The following is a 15,008-nucleotide window of genomic DNA, read 5'->3' as shown; positions in this document are numbered from 1 at the left end:
AGAAAATAGCTCTCTTGAAAATATTGGCTTTTACTCTTTAACTCTTTTTTTTTTATCGAGATGCCCTTTTATGTAGAAGCAATTTCTGTTACTTCTAATCAAATTTAGCATGAAATGTTCAATGACTTAACTTTTCCATTGAACCGGCGTGTTTGCATCCTAATTAGCTTATCAATAATGGCAGTGTTCAACAAAAAAAAAAACAAAGAAATTGTTGTTCATTTTCATTAATTAATTGGTTTTAAATTTTAATTTCTCAAAGACTTGTTGCAACAAAGTGTCTTATTTATCAACATCAGATATTTAACGATTAATTAACAGAAGCAAAGGTACACGCAACTAACACATTGAGCAAATTTACTCTGCATATGTCTTTAAAAATTGAACGAAAGCGTAAATTTTTCTAAATAGCTGCAAGTTCTGCAAATATAATTTTAAATGATTTTAAATGATTATAAATAAACTCTTCCTCAAGAAATTTAATACGCAAATATTGTAATTTAATTATTACGCAAATTATTAATTTAATTATTAATACGCAAATTAAGTTTTGTAAATAAGTATATTATTGTTAAGGGTATTCACTTTAAATTTTCTTTTTTATTTTAATCCTCATTCTTCCGAAAAGGTGAGTCAAACTGTAAAGTGTTGCAGTGTGTAAAAATATATTGTGAAATTGTAACATGAAAGATGCTCTCTCTGATTTGAGAAAATCGATTATTTCTACTGTTATAGACGGACATATTCTGTATTCATATATCTCTCTCTTTGAAACAGACATATTCTTCCTACTAGGAAAACAGGCCATGGTGATCTGATGATAAAATCTCGACTTCAGAACCGAAGGGTTCGAGATTCGATTCCACCGAAGGACCACCGTGTAAACGGGTCGGTGAGTATTAAAACCATCTGGGCCAAATGTCTTCTCGTTGGTGTGGTGCCGAAATTTTGAAAGATTTGTGAGCCAGCTCAGTGTCGTCCTCGTCGTATGATCAGGGTTCAAATTTACTAGGCCCGTCATAAAATATCCGTATTATTTCTTTAAAACAGGACGTTAATATAATTAAACTTAACCTATTAGGAAAATACTTTACATTTATGCTTTATAAAGTATAGAATTATTTCTTATGTTTTTTTTTTGTTTGTTTGTTTTTAATACACATATTACAAAAATATTATATATCATAATTTTTAGTAGTTTTCACTTTTTTATTATTCTTACTTAGAAAATTAATCTTAAATTGAATAAATAAAGGTAAAAGCTGCGAAACCTTAGTTTTTATACATTCTCAGGTCTTATAAATCCTGTTTAGTAAAATTTATTTACTAACAATTTAAACAAAAAAGAAGTTTCTGCAATCAAAATTGTCCAATAAATAAAACTTTAAATCCAGTATTTTAGACAATTTTATATTGTTTCTACGACCACCTCCATAAAGATATGCCAATTACTGGCCGCTATTTCTCCGAGGTGTTTGTTGATTGGCCTGAAATAATGAAATTCTAATCTTTATTATTCGGCCATTTTTGGACAAAGAAAAGCGAGGCTGTTTTTAAATATTATCGAGTCAATATTATTTTATTAATCATGACTTCTAAAACCGTTTGGCTATATAAAAAAAATTTATATTTTGTAACCTTTCAGAATTATTGGCTCAAATAACATTAAAAAAATAGTTTCTTTTCTTTATTTTAATATATATATACTTTTTTCATTGTAAGTACATGCCTATTTCTAAAAAAAATGTGGAAATTATTTTTGGAAAACATTTTGAGAAGATATCTAGTATAACCATATTTAAAATACTATAAAGTTGTAATCTTAATATAAATAAAAGACTGCATGTATATGTTACCTGGAGTAAGAGAATATCAACATTCTTCGGCGAATGTCGACACTTTAATCCGAAGAATATCGACATTCATTGGAAAATGTTGACATATGCCAAATATCATTCATCTACTGCAACATATATATAAGTTCCATCTCTCTCTCTCTCTTAATGATGGAGTCGGTTTCAACCAAACTTAGCTCAGTTATTGATTAAGACAAATAGCGTCAATTTTTCAAAATGACAAAATTAATTAAATATTCAATTCGTAAGAAATTCAATGAAATGTTGACATTTTTCTACAATAATTTAGGAGCAAATTATTTGAAAAGAAATATTTTAATTTACCTTCTCAGTGATGCCAAACTCCATTCACCACTAATTTTTTTCTTCTATTTTATTAATTCTTTTAAAATTTATAGGGAAGGATTTTGAAATACGGCTATATTCTAATTTACTCTACCACTATTTTTTGATAATTTTTTTCATAATTTTTAGAATTTTTTTATCGATTTAAAGTAGTAACTTAATGGTGCCTAAAAGAATTGAAAGAAAGTGACGATTTCAACTGACTTAGTCTTAATGGCAACCAATTAAATAATGTGTTATGATGAATGGATAAAAAAACAGTTACATGTATTGTAATTATTTATGCAAAATCAATTTTTAGGTTAAAAATACTTTAAGCATTTAAAATCAGAACAATATCAGTATATATAAAAACTAGTATATATTAAAAGTGATATATGATAGCCCAAATTATTTCTAATGTCTAATTATTTATAATGTATATAATGAGAGATAATATTCAAAAGTGTTAATATTTATTTGAAAATGTAATATAACATTTAAGTTTTGAAATCTGAAAATTAATAATATATATATATATATATATATATATATATATTTCATCGTATCTCACTTTAACATAAGGATCTCTTTTAGAAACATCATTCCATCTGCATCATTTTGATATAATTTTTAATTAACGATTAAGAAAATTTATGATACAAAAAAATGAAAATAAATTATGTATTTCTATAATTCAAAAATCTCCGCTTTTGAAAGATTTTTAACTTAACACTTTTGAAAATATTTGTCCAAAATAAAATCATTTTAATATTAATTATAAAGCTTATTTTAATAACGTTTGCTGAATTAAAAAATGCCATAATTTATAAAATATTGAAATATTAGAACTCAAAAGTCTCCCTTAGTCTAAATATATTTTTGATTCTAATCTAGAATTTCTCATTCCAAAAAAATGAATATATTTTCTTTCTTTTTCTATAAAGAACTTAAATTAGCAGGCCCAAAAAATAATTTAAAACTGTTTCGAGTGCTTGTTCTTTTTTAATTTAGGATTTTCACTCAAATCATCAAAAACACATTTAAGAGGAATTCCTTATTGATAATGGAACTGTTTTACATTTTCTACTATCATGAGAAAATCAAACATCTTTAGACGCTTTTATATCTTCACTTTTTTTTTCTAAACCTTCTCAGAAAATAAAGGAGAAAAACGAAGCATTACAGTATAAAGGAGGAGAAAGGAAATGGTGAAAAAAAATTTACGACTAAACACTTATAATATTATTCTAGTATTGTTTTTTAAGTATACAACGATTTGATATTTTTCATATTTTTGAGGTTAAAATATTATTTATTCCTAAACACTTGATTTATTTCATGTCTGTGAAGATCATATTTTATAATCGATTTTTTTTGTCACTTTTTAATGTGTTTTAATTTTGAAATTTTGTACATTTATGTGCTTTCGATGGCAAAAGTTTGTTTCAGTACGAGAAATAATTTATTAATTATTACTTCATAATCGATTAATTTAATTATTTTTTATTCTTTACAATTCTGTCATCTAATTGTGAATTCGGGAAAGAAATTTATTTCAGGAATGCACAATATTTATAATAATGAATTCTAAAATGAAATTAAAAATAGAAAATAATAAAGATTTTTATTTTCATTTTTTTCTAATATATATATATATATATATATATAATATGAAGTATTTATATTTGATATTATTCCCGTTTATGTGTTTTTTAAGTTTTGAAATTTTGTCTATTTGATTGTCTTCGTTCGAAACCGTGAAAGATTTTAATTTTCAGTTTATCCATTTATTTCAGTATTTTTCATTCCATACGAATTTTAGCATCAAATAATGAATTTGGATAAAATTGATTTTAAAATTAAGTAATATTTATAACAAATGATTACAAATTATTGATGAAATTTTTTAATTTTAATTTTAGCACAATAATAAAGGGCACGACATCTTTAAAAACTGATTTTATCCATTTCGTTTCCCATCTCATACACTAAGTGCATCTAGAGAAACTATTGTAACCGTCACAAATTTCAAATGACATAGAAGAACCTGGAGTCTGAACAAACTATTTTTGGAACTGCCTGTCTCGTTCATATCCGAACAATCGTGTAATAATAATCATAATGATTTCCGTTGTTGGGTTATGATGATCCTTTATGTATGAATTCTTAAGCCCATCAATTTTTGGAAGTATATTACACGAAAGAAGGCACGAAGATTCAAAAATATAACAGACTTCAATTTATTCAAAAAAATAAAATGTTGTATACTTTTATTACTGGAATTGGAAATATGAATTCAATTTTGCACTAAATTGGTCAACAGATAAGATTATAAGTTGATTTCTCTATTCTTGCGGGTGTGAACGTATTAACTAAAATGAGTAATAAATTAGACGCGAAAATTATTTTGGGCCATTATCATAAAGAGTCCAAAATCTCTACACATAGATTATTCTAAAAGTAATTAAAAACAGTGCCTCATGTTTAAAAATTATAAAAATTTAGGGAACGTTTACACATTTTGGAACGATCTCATAGCTGTTTAATTAATGTTTAAAATGTAAAGAACGGTTTTTATATATATATATATATATATATAATTTTCAATCTTGTAGTGTTTTTTTCTGAACTGTAAGTTTGCACATGAGTTCCTTGATAGAAGGATTTTCGTAAAATCATCAGTTACCTGATTTCCATTCTTCTTCTTCGACTACTTTCCAGAGTCAGATAATCGTGGTGAGTTTGCGCTTAAAAGGACTTTTTACAACAGAACAAAGATATAATAATCCTAGGGTGAAACGTCAGAGAATTTTGTAAAAATATGTTGAAAGGATATATACGTCATATCTGTATCAGTCTCGATTTTTTTTTAAAGCGATATTACAGCGACAGATTTTCAATGTGTATAGCTTCGCCTTAATAGAATTTTACTCTCTGAAAGTCACTGGAATAAAGAAACTGAATTTTTGCTGTAAATATCGGATTGGAATCGGATCGATAGTATGTTGAACTGATTTTACAATTTTTTCCCTTCTTATTTTTAATTTTTCATTATGGAAAAAAGCTGCAACAGTCAAATTTCTTTTGAAACTTTCTATGCAATGACAAATTAAGTTTTTCATTTTTTTCCCTTAATTTTCAATATAAAAAAATTGATTTTGTTACATTTATTTAAGTAAATCTAATAATATTTGTTTAGTTTTTTTTTTAAAGGTCACAAGATATTTCTATTTATCTCCCATAATAGTTTTCGTACAGTGTTCTATAAACCAAAACAAGAGCTGATGAAAATTATATTTATTTAGTTTTTTTTTAATCTGTAAGTTTTGGTTAATTATTTAATTTATTGTTTTTGTAGATATATTCAAAGATTTTGCAACTAATTTCTGCGCAGGTCTAATTCTGTCTTTTTTTTTATTTTTATTTAATCCAACAAATTCTCTTTCGAAATATTTAAAACAATAGTACATCTTTCGGATATTCATTTGGAATCTTCTTTTCATGTAAAAGTAATGACTGACGGTTTTTCCCTTTCCGATTAATGATGTTGCTTATTCGGCACTGAGAATTTTTAATCCCATGCATTTCATAATGTTTTTGAATCATGCCATATGAATATTTCTCTTCAAAAAGTGAGAAAACGGATCTTTCAATACAAAATTTGTTTACATGTGAAATTTTGAAAGAAAACTTAACTTAAATGTAACGGACATTATTTCTCATTTTAAATAAAAAGCTGTTGCCAGAAATTCTTATTCCAAAACATTTGCATCTTTTAAATTTTTTATAGAAATCGTTCTAAAAACGTGTAAATATCTTTAAAAGTTTTCAGCCCAATGTAGTTTTATTTTCCAAGAATTTTATTTTATTTTTATTATATTTTTATTTTATTTTTATTCCTTCAAACTTAGAAAATGAGAAAAGAAAGGGTGGGAATTGCCATGCAAGTTTACTGGAAACTATGAGGGTTAATTCATATTGTTTCTATCCCTTTGCCTCGTAAGTTCAGCAATATTCATAATCATATGAAAAGTTGTATGGAAGACGTTGAACCATTGGTTAATTATGCAACAATCAACTTTGTTCTGTTTGGTGATTTTAAAGTTCTTTTTTTTTATTGTTTCTTTTACTCACTAGTTTGTTTCGTCTTCTATATAAGTGAAAAGATTTGAAAGAATTCCTGTACCAGTTACAAACTTTTATCTTTTGCATTTTACTTAAATAGAATTCATAGTCATGCTAACAGTGTCTACGAATCAATGTAGACGGCTAACAGATTTAAATTCCCTTTAAATTGCATTCTGTTTAAACTCCATTATTTCCATTTAAATTCCTCATCGTAGACATGATATGGCTACATTAATTATGCTTTGTAGATTCAATTATAGTCTTCGTCATCTTACAATTTTTCGAAGTTTAATATCTGATCACATTAATTTTCGTGTAATTTCTAAATTTAAGTGTTCATCTAATAAACGAAAGCAATCAATAAATCAAATTTTACTTCCGTAATTCGGCAAAATATTCTTGTCATAAGACTGAGATGTAATAGTACACTAATATATTTTATTCCTAAATGCTGTTAACATAGTTATTTTATAATAAAATTATCTGCAAATATACAATTTTAGATTTCTTTTTAAAAATTTTTAATATGGTAAAAATGATTTAATAAATTACAACAAAAGAGGGTAAATGGTAAAAATTTTGATTTATTTATAATTAGAAAACAATTTGATGCATTCTACAGACTAAAGAATTTAGAAAAAAAATTATTAATGTACACAATATAAAATTTCCTTTTACGATCTTCTCAAAATTTCATTAATATTTGTTGTTAAGTAAAAATTTTGTTAGAATTTTTCTTTGTTATTCCTTTCAATAAGAACTAAAATTAAAAACTAATTCATTATAACGGAAAGTGCAAGCAATTATAATTCCGTTGAAACCACCATTCTGCTTCCGAATGTATCAATAGAATATTTTAAATTTAAAAATATTATTTGTTTTATTTAAGACAATAAATAAAATTCTGGAATTTAAATCGAAGAACTCCTTTTGTCAAATAATTTGTCTTCATCGGACCAGACTTAAGGCGTTAAAGGAAATTATATTATATTTAATTTTAAAAATTCTTTCCTTAAAGTCACATTGGGTCGATTGACATGAAATTCAAATACAAACCACCTTAGAATGAAAAAAAACCCTATTAAGGTATCTGACTAGGTTGAAAACATGAATTTGGATGAAAATTCGCTTTATTATTATTGTTGTTGTTGTTGTATCTTCAAAAAATAGGTACGTTTCTGTTTCCAATGGTATGATTATTTGGTCTCTGTGTCAATTAAAAGCCAAGTTATAACAAACTATTAATATGTAAGTGATGCCTATAAATAAGCATTTAAAAACTTTAAATGCAATTTCTGAAGAACGAGTTTTTCCATAATTATATTGCTCGAGTATCAACATATCTCAAAAAATAATCGAAATATCATAATGAAACTTATAATTAAAGTTCTTTATGTTATGCAGAGTGTCAAACTATAGATCTGATGCTGAATATTATAGAAGTGGATTTATGAGTTTAATGTAAATATCGTTGAAAATGATTCCAAAATTTCATAGATAATTTCATATATTATGCACAAAAATTTTATTTTTCAATATAATTCTTTGATAATAGTTAATTACACTCTAAGATATATCACACATGCAATGTTACAAAGAAAAATGAAAAACTGTAACAATTCTTTTTCTTTGGAACAATCCTAATTTTTGTTAATAAATGTTAAAATTTACATCAAAATATGCTTTTTCTTCAAGAGCTACTTATATATTTAAAAAATTTCACTTTTATTTGTCATTTTTATATTTATATTATTAAAAAAACATCATAAATTTTAAAATAGTTTTTTTAATCCCCCCAAACTTAGTCTGATATCTTAAGTAGGTAGAATCTTTCGATTAGAAGGCTGGAGTAATTATGGTGAAACTTGCTTCATCAATTGATTTAGACACTTCCTTTACTGAAATTTTATTTTAATGGTATGAGATTAATTATTTGATTTAATATATCGTAATAAGAAATTAATCTTAATTCGCCATCTTTTACTTTGAAAAGTAAGTGAGTTTTGCCTCCTTTCATCCTGTATCATGTGTAAGTGAGTCTTTGAAAGTCAACAGATGAATTTGTTAACCTGAAATTTTTGTATTCAGAAACAATAATAATAAGATGTCGAAAAATGGGTTAACAATTTGAGATAGACTTAACTTGTTGTATATTACTACACAAAAGAGAGAACATTGTTATACTATTATTTAATGAATCACTTCCACAGAATTTAAGAAATATTTCTTTAAAAAAGGTTAGATTCATAAATGCTATGTTATTTATATTATATGTTGTTCTGTTTTCTGTTACCTATAAAGCTTTGGCACGAGAAGAAAAACGATCAATATCAGGTCCTCCTGCTGCCTATGATAATAAGCATAAACCGCAGTACAAAATTTTTCTTTGGTGTCATTAATTAGGCAAATGTCGCCTTAAGGCCAATTTACATTAAATTATTCGACAGACGCACATAATGTGGTAATAATCTTCATCAGAGGCGGCCAAACTGGGGAGAGGGGCGGTTCTTCAAGCCTTACAATCTCAGCGATCGCTTATCTTCTTTTAATCCTACGTCGGCGAAAATTATGAGCTTCGTCCGCAAAATCCCTCTCCATTTCGGAAAGTATGTGTGCAGAGTTGGCTATCAAAGAATCTAATAATTTAAATCCTACGGAGTTATTGTATAATAAGAAAGAGGAATTGTTCGATTGTTGTTGTAACAGACAATTGTTTCACTCGTCGAACATTCAGCCTGTAGTTGCTAATGATGATAAATAAAGCAGGTGCCACATTTCCGAGTATTTTTAGTCAATTAGTAGGTAAGAAATTACAATTGATTACTCCGAATTACAATTGATTATCATAAATTGATTACTCCGAACCGCTCCATGGCACACACACACAAAAAAAAAAAAAATGGAATAACCGGACCAGCAACACTGATGGAAAAAGTGATTGAGCCATAAGGACCACTACTGGTCACAGTACAATTCTTTCCATGGGAAGCACGCCCCATCATCGGTAGGGTGTAGTCGACCCCACACCATTTCTGTACCCACCAGGGAGGCGAGAACCAATCACCATACCGAAGGCTTCTCATTCTCATTTTTGAGGTGCCCTCCAGTGGGAAAAATTAGAATATTATAAGAATGAAATATAGCGAATAAATTGGTACTTTTCGACTAATTTTTCTGGCTCAAATTTTGCTGAATACTTGGGAAATAAGCGACTCTTTATTTACCCATATTTTTTTTCAGTAATAAATTTGCAAGATTTGCTAATTTATTATATTTTATATCATTATAATAATTCCTTGACTAAAATCTAATTAATTATTACTTTTTTGATAGCATAAGCTGCTGCTGTCGCCATACTTTGTATTTTGGGCATACTAAATGTTGCTTTTTATATCATAGGAAGTTATTTAGCTGTAAAAAAATCTGATTCTGAAATCTAGTTCATTAAAATGCAGTTATTTAATTAATAAAATATTAAATATTTTCGATATGAGTTTGTCAGCAGAAATAAAAATATATGATATAATTGTGTATTATCCATAGTAAGTAATTTATGCAAAAACGTAATCGAATCAGTTCTTACCTGTATTAATATGATTGCATATGCAGCACTGTGATTATGAAATCAAAAACATGAATTTTATTTTCCTTCTGCCGAGCATTTACACGGCAGATATATCTATATATGTTATTAAAATTCTTCTGAATTTTGAATGTCTTAATAAAACGAAAATTAATTTTAAAAAATTGTTCGTAAAATAAATACATTTTTCAGTAAAAACAAATTTTATTTAAAAATTCTTTCAATCAAATTTTGCTTAAAGTACCAAAATAAAAACCAAAGCAAGAAACTCGAATTATTTTTTTAAAGAAATATATCGTGATTTTTTTTTTTTTTTTTTTTTTTTTTTTGTCTATCTTTAAAAATTTCCCAAAAAGATGCATTTAAGAACGCAACTTATGTGTTTAGCGGACAAGAAATCAATAAATTCCGTTGAAATTTTAGGCTCAGGAAATGGTAAAAATAATACAACATTGTGCTGTCTAAAGCAGATTTGAATGCTTCAGGCCCTTTTTGGGTCACTCTTGTTTTCAACGTGAAGAGGCGGCTTCAATTGAAGATAATTGAATCCGTCAATTGAAGATAATTCTATATACTTCATGTTTCCTTTATTAAACATGTCAGGATTTGTGTACTGAGCGAATATTTCCATCGACGTTTTGTCTATATTTTATCTTATATTAATAAAGGGTTTAAAATGGCATTGATTTTGATTTTTTTCATTGATTTTTACGAGAGAAAAATATATAAATTGGAAGTATAATTGAACGCAATTCCCCTTATAATTCGATTTTTCGATGGTGCCGTGACTAAAATGCAACATTTTTTGAAAAAATAATAAAGGGGAAAAGAATCATTTTTCTTGTAAAAAGAGCGGAGCGTTACTCAGTATTTAAAAATTCATCTCGAATGCTTGATAAAAGGTAGTCTGTTGCATCCATCTCTCAGAATTTACCAATAAAACTGTATTTGAGAACAGATTTTTGTAAACACGACAATTAATCTTTTACTTCAGTTATATTAACGTCCCGTTTTAAAGCAACACCGGGGCTATTTTGAGACGAACCTCTTAATTTTTAATCGTGGTCAGATGACGAGGTTGTCACCTGAACTGGCTTTGCACCACATCAACGGGAGAGCGTTTGGCCGAGAGAGAACTAGCCAGAGGACGAAAACCAGAAACCTTACCACCAGACCACCGCGGCCCTGACAGATAATCGTAAAACTTTACTTTTCAGTTCGACAATTCCTGCTTGTTAGAAATTAATAAATAAAATAAACTGCATTTGATTTTCCAGACAAATTTTACTAAAGCTTTTTTTTTTTGCGTCATTTTTACGTTTTCTCATTAAACAATTATTTTTGTAATTCTAAGAAGAAAATTAGTATATTACATTAGGTTATCAATTTTTACTTTCTCGCATCTGAAGTATGCAAAGAGAAATTATTGTAATCTTTAAATAATTCGAAATTCTGACGAATCTTCATGTTTCAAACCTCCTTGAATCTAGTAAAAATATTTCTTGTTATATGTATGTAAGTTGCGAACACATTAAATGAAAAACTTTCTGAGCTAGATAAACAGAGTTTAGAGTCTGATCTTAACACTATTCAAATTTCTGTGTTCATTTATTCGTTTAGATATGTAGATTTCTATCAAATATTGAAAAAAGTCCATTCCGAGGAACTTTGGTTCTGATTACAAATGAACAGGATAAATATAAAAAAATATTGAAAGTCAGATCGATAAAATTTGTACTCAATTTTAGCATCTAAAATATAGATTTTTTTAAATCAAATTTTGAATCAAAACCGTGAAAGTTTAACTGTCTATTTATTTAATTATATGCATAGAAACACGATAACTCAAAGAGACAACAAATTGCAACGTGTTTTTAATGATTTTTGTACATGAAAAAATTAAATGAAATTCGGAACGTGATCTCGTTGTTCACGTTGCAGCTTTTGCTTCATCTCGTTGTTCACGTTGCAGCTTTTGCTTCATCTCGTTGTTCACGTTGCAGCTTTTGCTTCATCTCGTTGTTCACATTGCAGCTTTTGCCTCATCTCGTTGTTCACATTGCAGCTTTTGCTTCATCTCGTTGTTCACGTTGCAGCTTTTGCTTCATCTCGTTGTTCACGTTGCAGCTTTTGCTTCATCTCGTTGTTCACATTGCAGCTTTTGCTTCATCTCGTTGTTCACATTGCAGCTTTTGCTTCATCTCGTTGTTCACGTTGCAGCTTTTGCTTCATCTCGTTGTTCACGTTGCAGCTTTTGCTTCATCTCGTTGTTCACATTGCAGCTTTTGCTTCATCTCGTTGTTCACATTGCAGCTTTTGCTTCATCTCGTTGTTCACGTTGCAGCTTTTGCTTCATCTCGTTGTTCACGTTGCAGCTTTTGCTTCATCTCGTTGTTCACATTGCAGCTTTTGCTTCATCTCGTTGTTCACATTGCAGCTTTTGCTTCATCTCGTTGTTCACGTTGCAGCTTTTGCTTCATCTCGTTGTTCACGTTGCAGCTTTTGCTTCATCTCGTTGTTCACATTGCAGCTTTTGCTTCATCTCGTTGTTCACGTTGCAGCTTTTGCTTCATCTCGTTGTTCACGTTGCAGCTTTTGCTTCATCTCGTTGTTCACGTTGCAGCTTTTGCTTCATCTCGTTGTTCACGTTGCAGCTTTTGCTTCATCTCGTTGTTCACGTTGCAGCTTTTGCTTCATCTCGTTGTTCACGTTGCAGCTTTTGCTTCATCTCGTTGTTCACGTTGCAGCTTTTGCTTCATCTCGTTGTTCACGTTGCAGCTTTTGCTTCATCTCGTTGTTCACGTTGCAGCTTTTGCTTCATCTCGTTGTTCACGTTGCAGCTTTTGCTTCATCTCGTTGTTCACGTTGCAGCTTTTGCTTGATCTCGTTCTTCACGTTGCAGATTTTGCTTGATCTCGTTGTTCACGTTGCAGCTTTTGCTTGATCTAGTTGTTCACGTTGCAGCTTTTGCTTGATCTAGTTGTTCACGTTGCAGCTTTTGCTTGATCTAGTTGTTCACGTTGCAGCTTTTGCTTCATCTCGTTGTTCACATTGCAGCTTTTCCTTCATCTCGTTGTTCACGTTGCAGCTTTTGCTTCATCTCGTTGTTCACGTTGCAGCTTTTGCTTCATCTCGTTGTTCACATTGCAGCTTTTGCTTCATCTCGTTGTTCACGTTGCAGCTTTTGCTTCATCTCGTTGTTCACGTTGCAGCTTTTGCTTCATCTCGTTGTTCACGTTGCAGCTTTTGCTTGATCTCGTTGTTCACGTTGCAGCTTTTGCTTCATCTCGTTGTTCACATTGCAGCTTTTGCTTCATCTCGTTGTTCACGTTGCAGCTTTTGCTTCATCTCGTTGTTCACATTGCAGCTTTTGCTTGATCTCGTTGTTCACATTGCAGCTTTTGCTTCATCTCGTTGTTCACGTTGCAGATTTTGCTTGATCTCGTTGTTCACATTGCAGCTTTTGCTTCATCTCGTTGTTCACGTTGCAGCTTTTGCTTCATCTCGTTGTTCACGTTGCAGCTTTTGCTTCATCTCGTTGTTCACGTTGCAGCTTTTGCTTCATCTCGTTGTTCACGTTGCAGCTTTTGCTTCATCTCGTTGTTCACGTTGCAGCTTTTGCTTCATCTCGTTGTTCACGTTGCAGCTTTTGCTTCATCTCGTTGTTCACGTTGCAGCTTTTGCTTCATCTCGTTGTTCACGTTGCAGCTTTTGCTTGATCTCGTTGTTCACGTTGCAGCTTTTGCTTCATCTCGTTGTTCACGTTGCAGCTTTTGCTTCATCTCGTTGTTCACATTGCAGCTTTTGCTTGATCTCGTTGTTCACGTTGCAGATTTTGCTTCATCTCGTTGTTCACGTTGCAGATTTTGCTTGATCTCGTTGTTCACGTTGCAGCTTTTGCTTGATCTAGTTGTTCACGTTGCAGCTTTTGCTTGATCTAGTTGTTCACGTTGCAGCTTTTGCTTGATCTAGTTGTTCACGTTGCAGCTTTTGCTTGATCTAGTTGTTCACGTTGCAGCTTTTGCTTGATCTAGTTGTTCAAATGGTAACTTTTGGCTACAGTCGGTCAAAAACACGCATCTAATATACATACTGGATTTCCCTCATTATATTAAGAAGTATATGTTTCTCATGAGATGAATTCTGAAAATAAAAGTCTGAGCATTTATGAGGTTTTCAGTTTTATTCAATTTTTCCACTTAGCTGAAGAGTGAGAGATTCTTTGTTAGGGAATATACGAGAATATTTCAGAAGACCACACCCATAAATTTAAAAAATATATTGAAAACCAGCAAATTCTCTAATAAAGATATTATTCCCTTCTCTCCTGCATAAAAACTGCGGACCATTGTCAAGGACGTGAACGCCACGAGTGCTCACATTTTTATTTTCAGAAACCCAGGCGTGTGCGTTTTGTGCTCCGTAGTATAATAAAAAGAAAATCAAATGTGCATTTTGGCAGTCTTTTTTCCGGACGGATTAAAACCAAAATTTACCACAGAGCTCCAATTTTAGGAACAAAATTCCATACCAAATTTCTCTCGTTTAAGTTGTAGCTTTACATACATGCAAAAGTACAAAAAAGTGGATGTTTATAGATTCGATTCAACTTTGATAGAGGTATACACTTTAAATGTTGGGATTGTGCCTCACATTTTATCCATCTAGCTTTTTTAGTTTAGTCATTAGAGTATTCATTACTCTCAGAGACATATTCTACCTCGAATGGGCTTTGTTCAAAATGTGACATAAATCAACAAATTTATTGTAAAGATACAATACCGAATTTCATCCAGCTAGCTGAAAGCATTTTTGAATTGTCATGTTCACAGATAGATATGCATGATTTTACAAATGTGTGTTTCCGACTTCGTTAGGCCTGAATTGTGAAGATTCGTCAAAATCTGGTGATCGCATTTTTGGACGAATACAAATTCATCATAAACGAGTAAGGAACAATATAGCCTTTCTTTTGTTTTTTATTCCTTTATTATTATTTTTTAGTATACAAGATATATAAAGAAAAAATATTATTATTGCCAAAAAAATTCGAATTTGAGATTTTAACCAATCTTTATGTTTATATCTTCCTGGGTTCGAAAAAATGAAGGTTT

At 29.7% G+C, this 15,008-nt stretch overlaps 1 protein-coding gene across 1 annotated transcript; it reads left to right on the top strand.

The window, feature by feature from the left end:
* The first annotated feature begins 11,784 nt into the window (after positions 1-11,784).
* Positions 11,785-12,807, top strand: LOC129973889 (gastrula zinc finger protein XlCGF17.1-like). Its single transcript, XM_056087523.1, has one exon. It carries the CDS (start codon positions 11,785-11,787, stop codon positions 12,805-12,807), a length of 1,023 nt encoding a protein of 340 aa, XP_055943498.1.
* Positions 12,808-15,008: the final 2,201 nt, after the last annotated feature.

This window comes from Argiope bruennichi, chromosome 1 (genome assembly GCF_947563725.1).
Source record: "Argiope bruennichi chromosome 1, qqArgBrue1.1, whole genome shotgun sequence".
NCBI classification, from domain to species: Eukaryota; Metazoa; Arthropoda; class Arachnida; order Araneae; family Araneidae; genus Argiope; species Argiope bruennichi.
The sequence above is the reverse complement of the archived record's forward strand: the minus strand, read 5'-3'. Positions and strand labels throughout refer to the sequence as shown.

Coding starts and splice junctions, on each gene's coding strand:
- LOC129973889 (XM_056087523.1), top strand. CDS start 11,785: ATGAAAAAATTAAATGAAATTCGGAACGTGATCTCGTTGTTCACGTTG.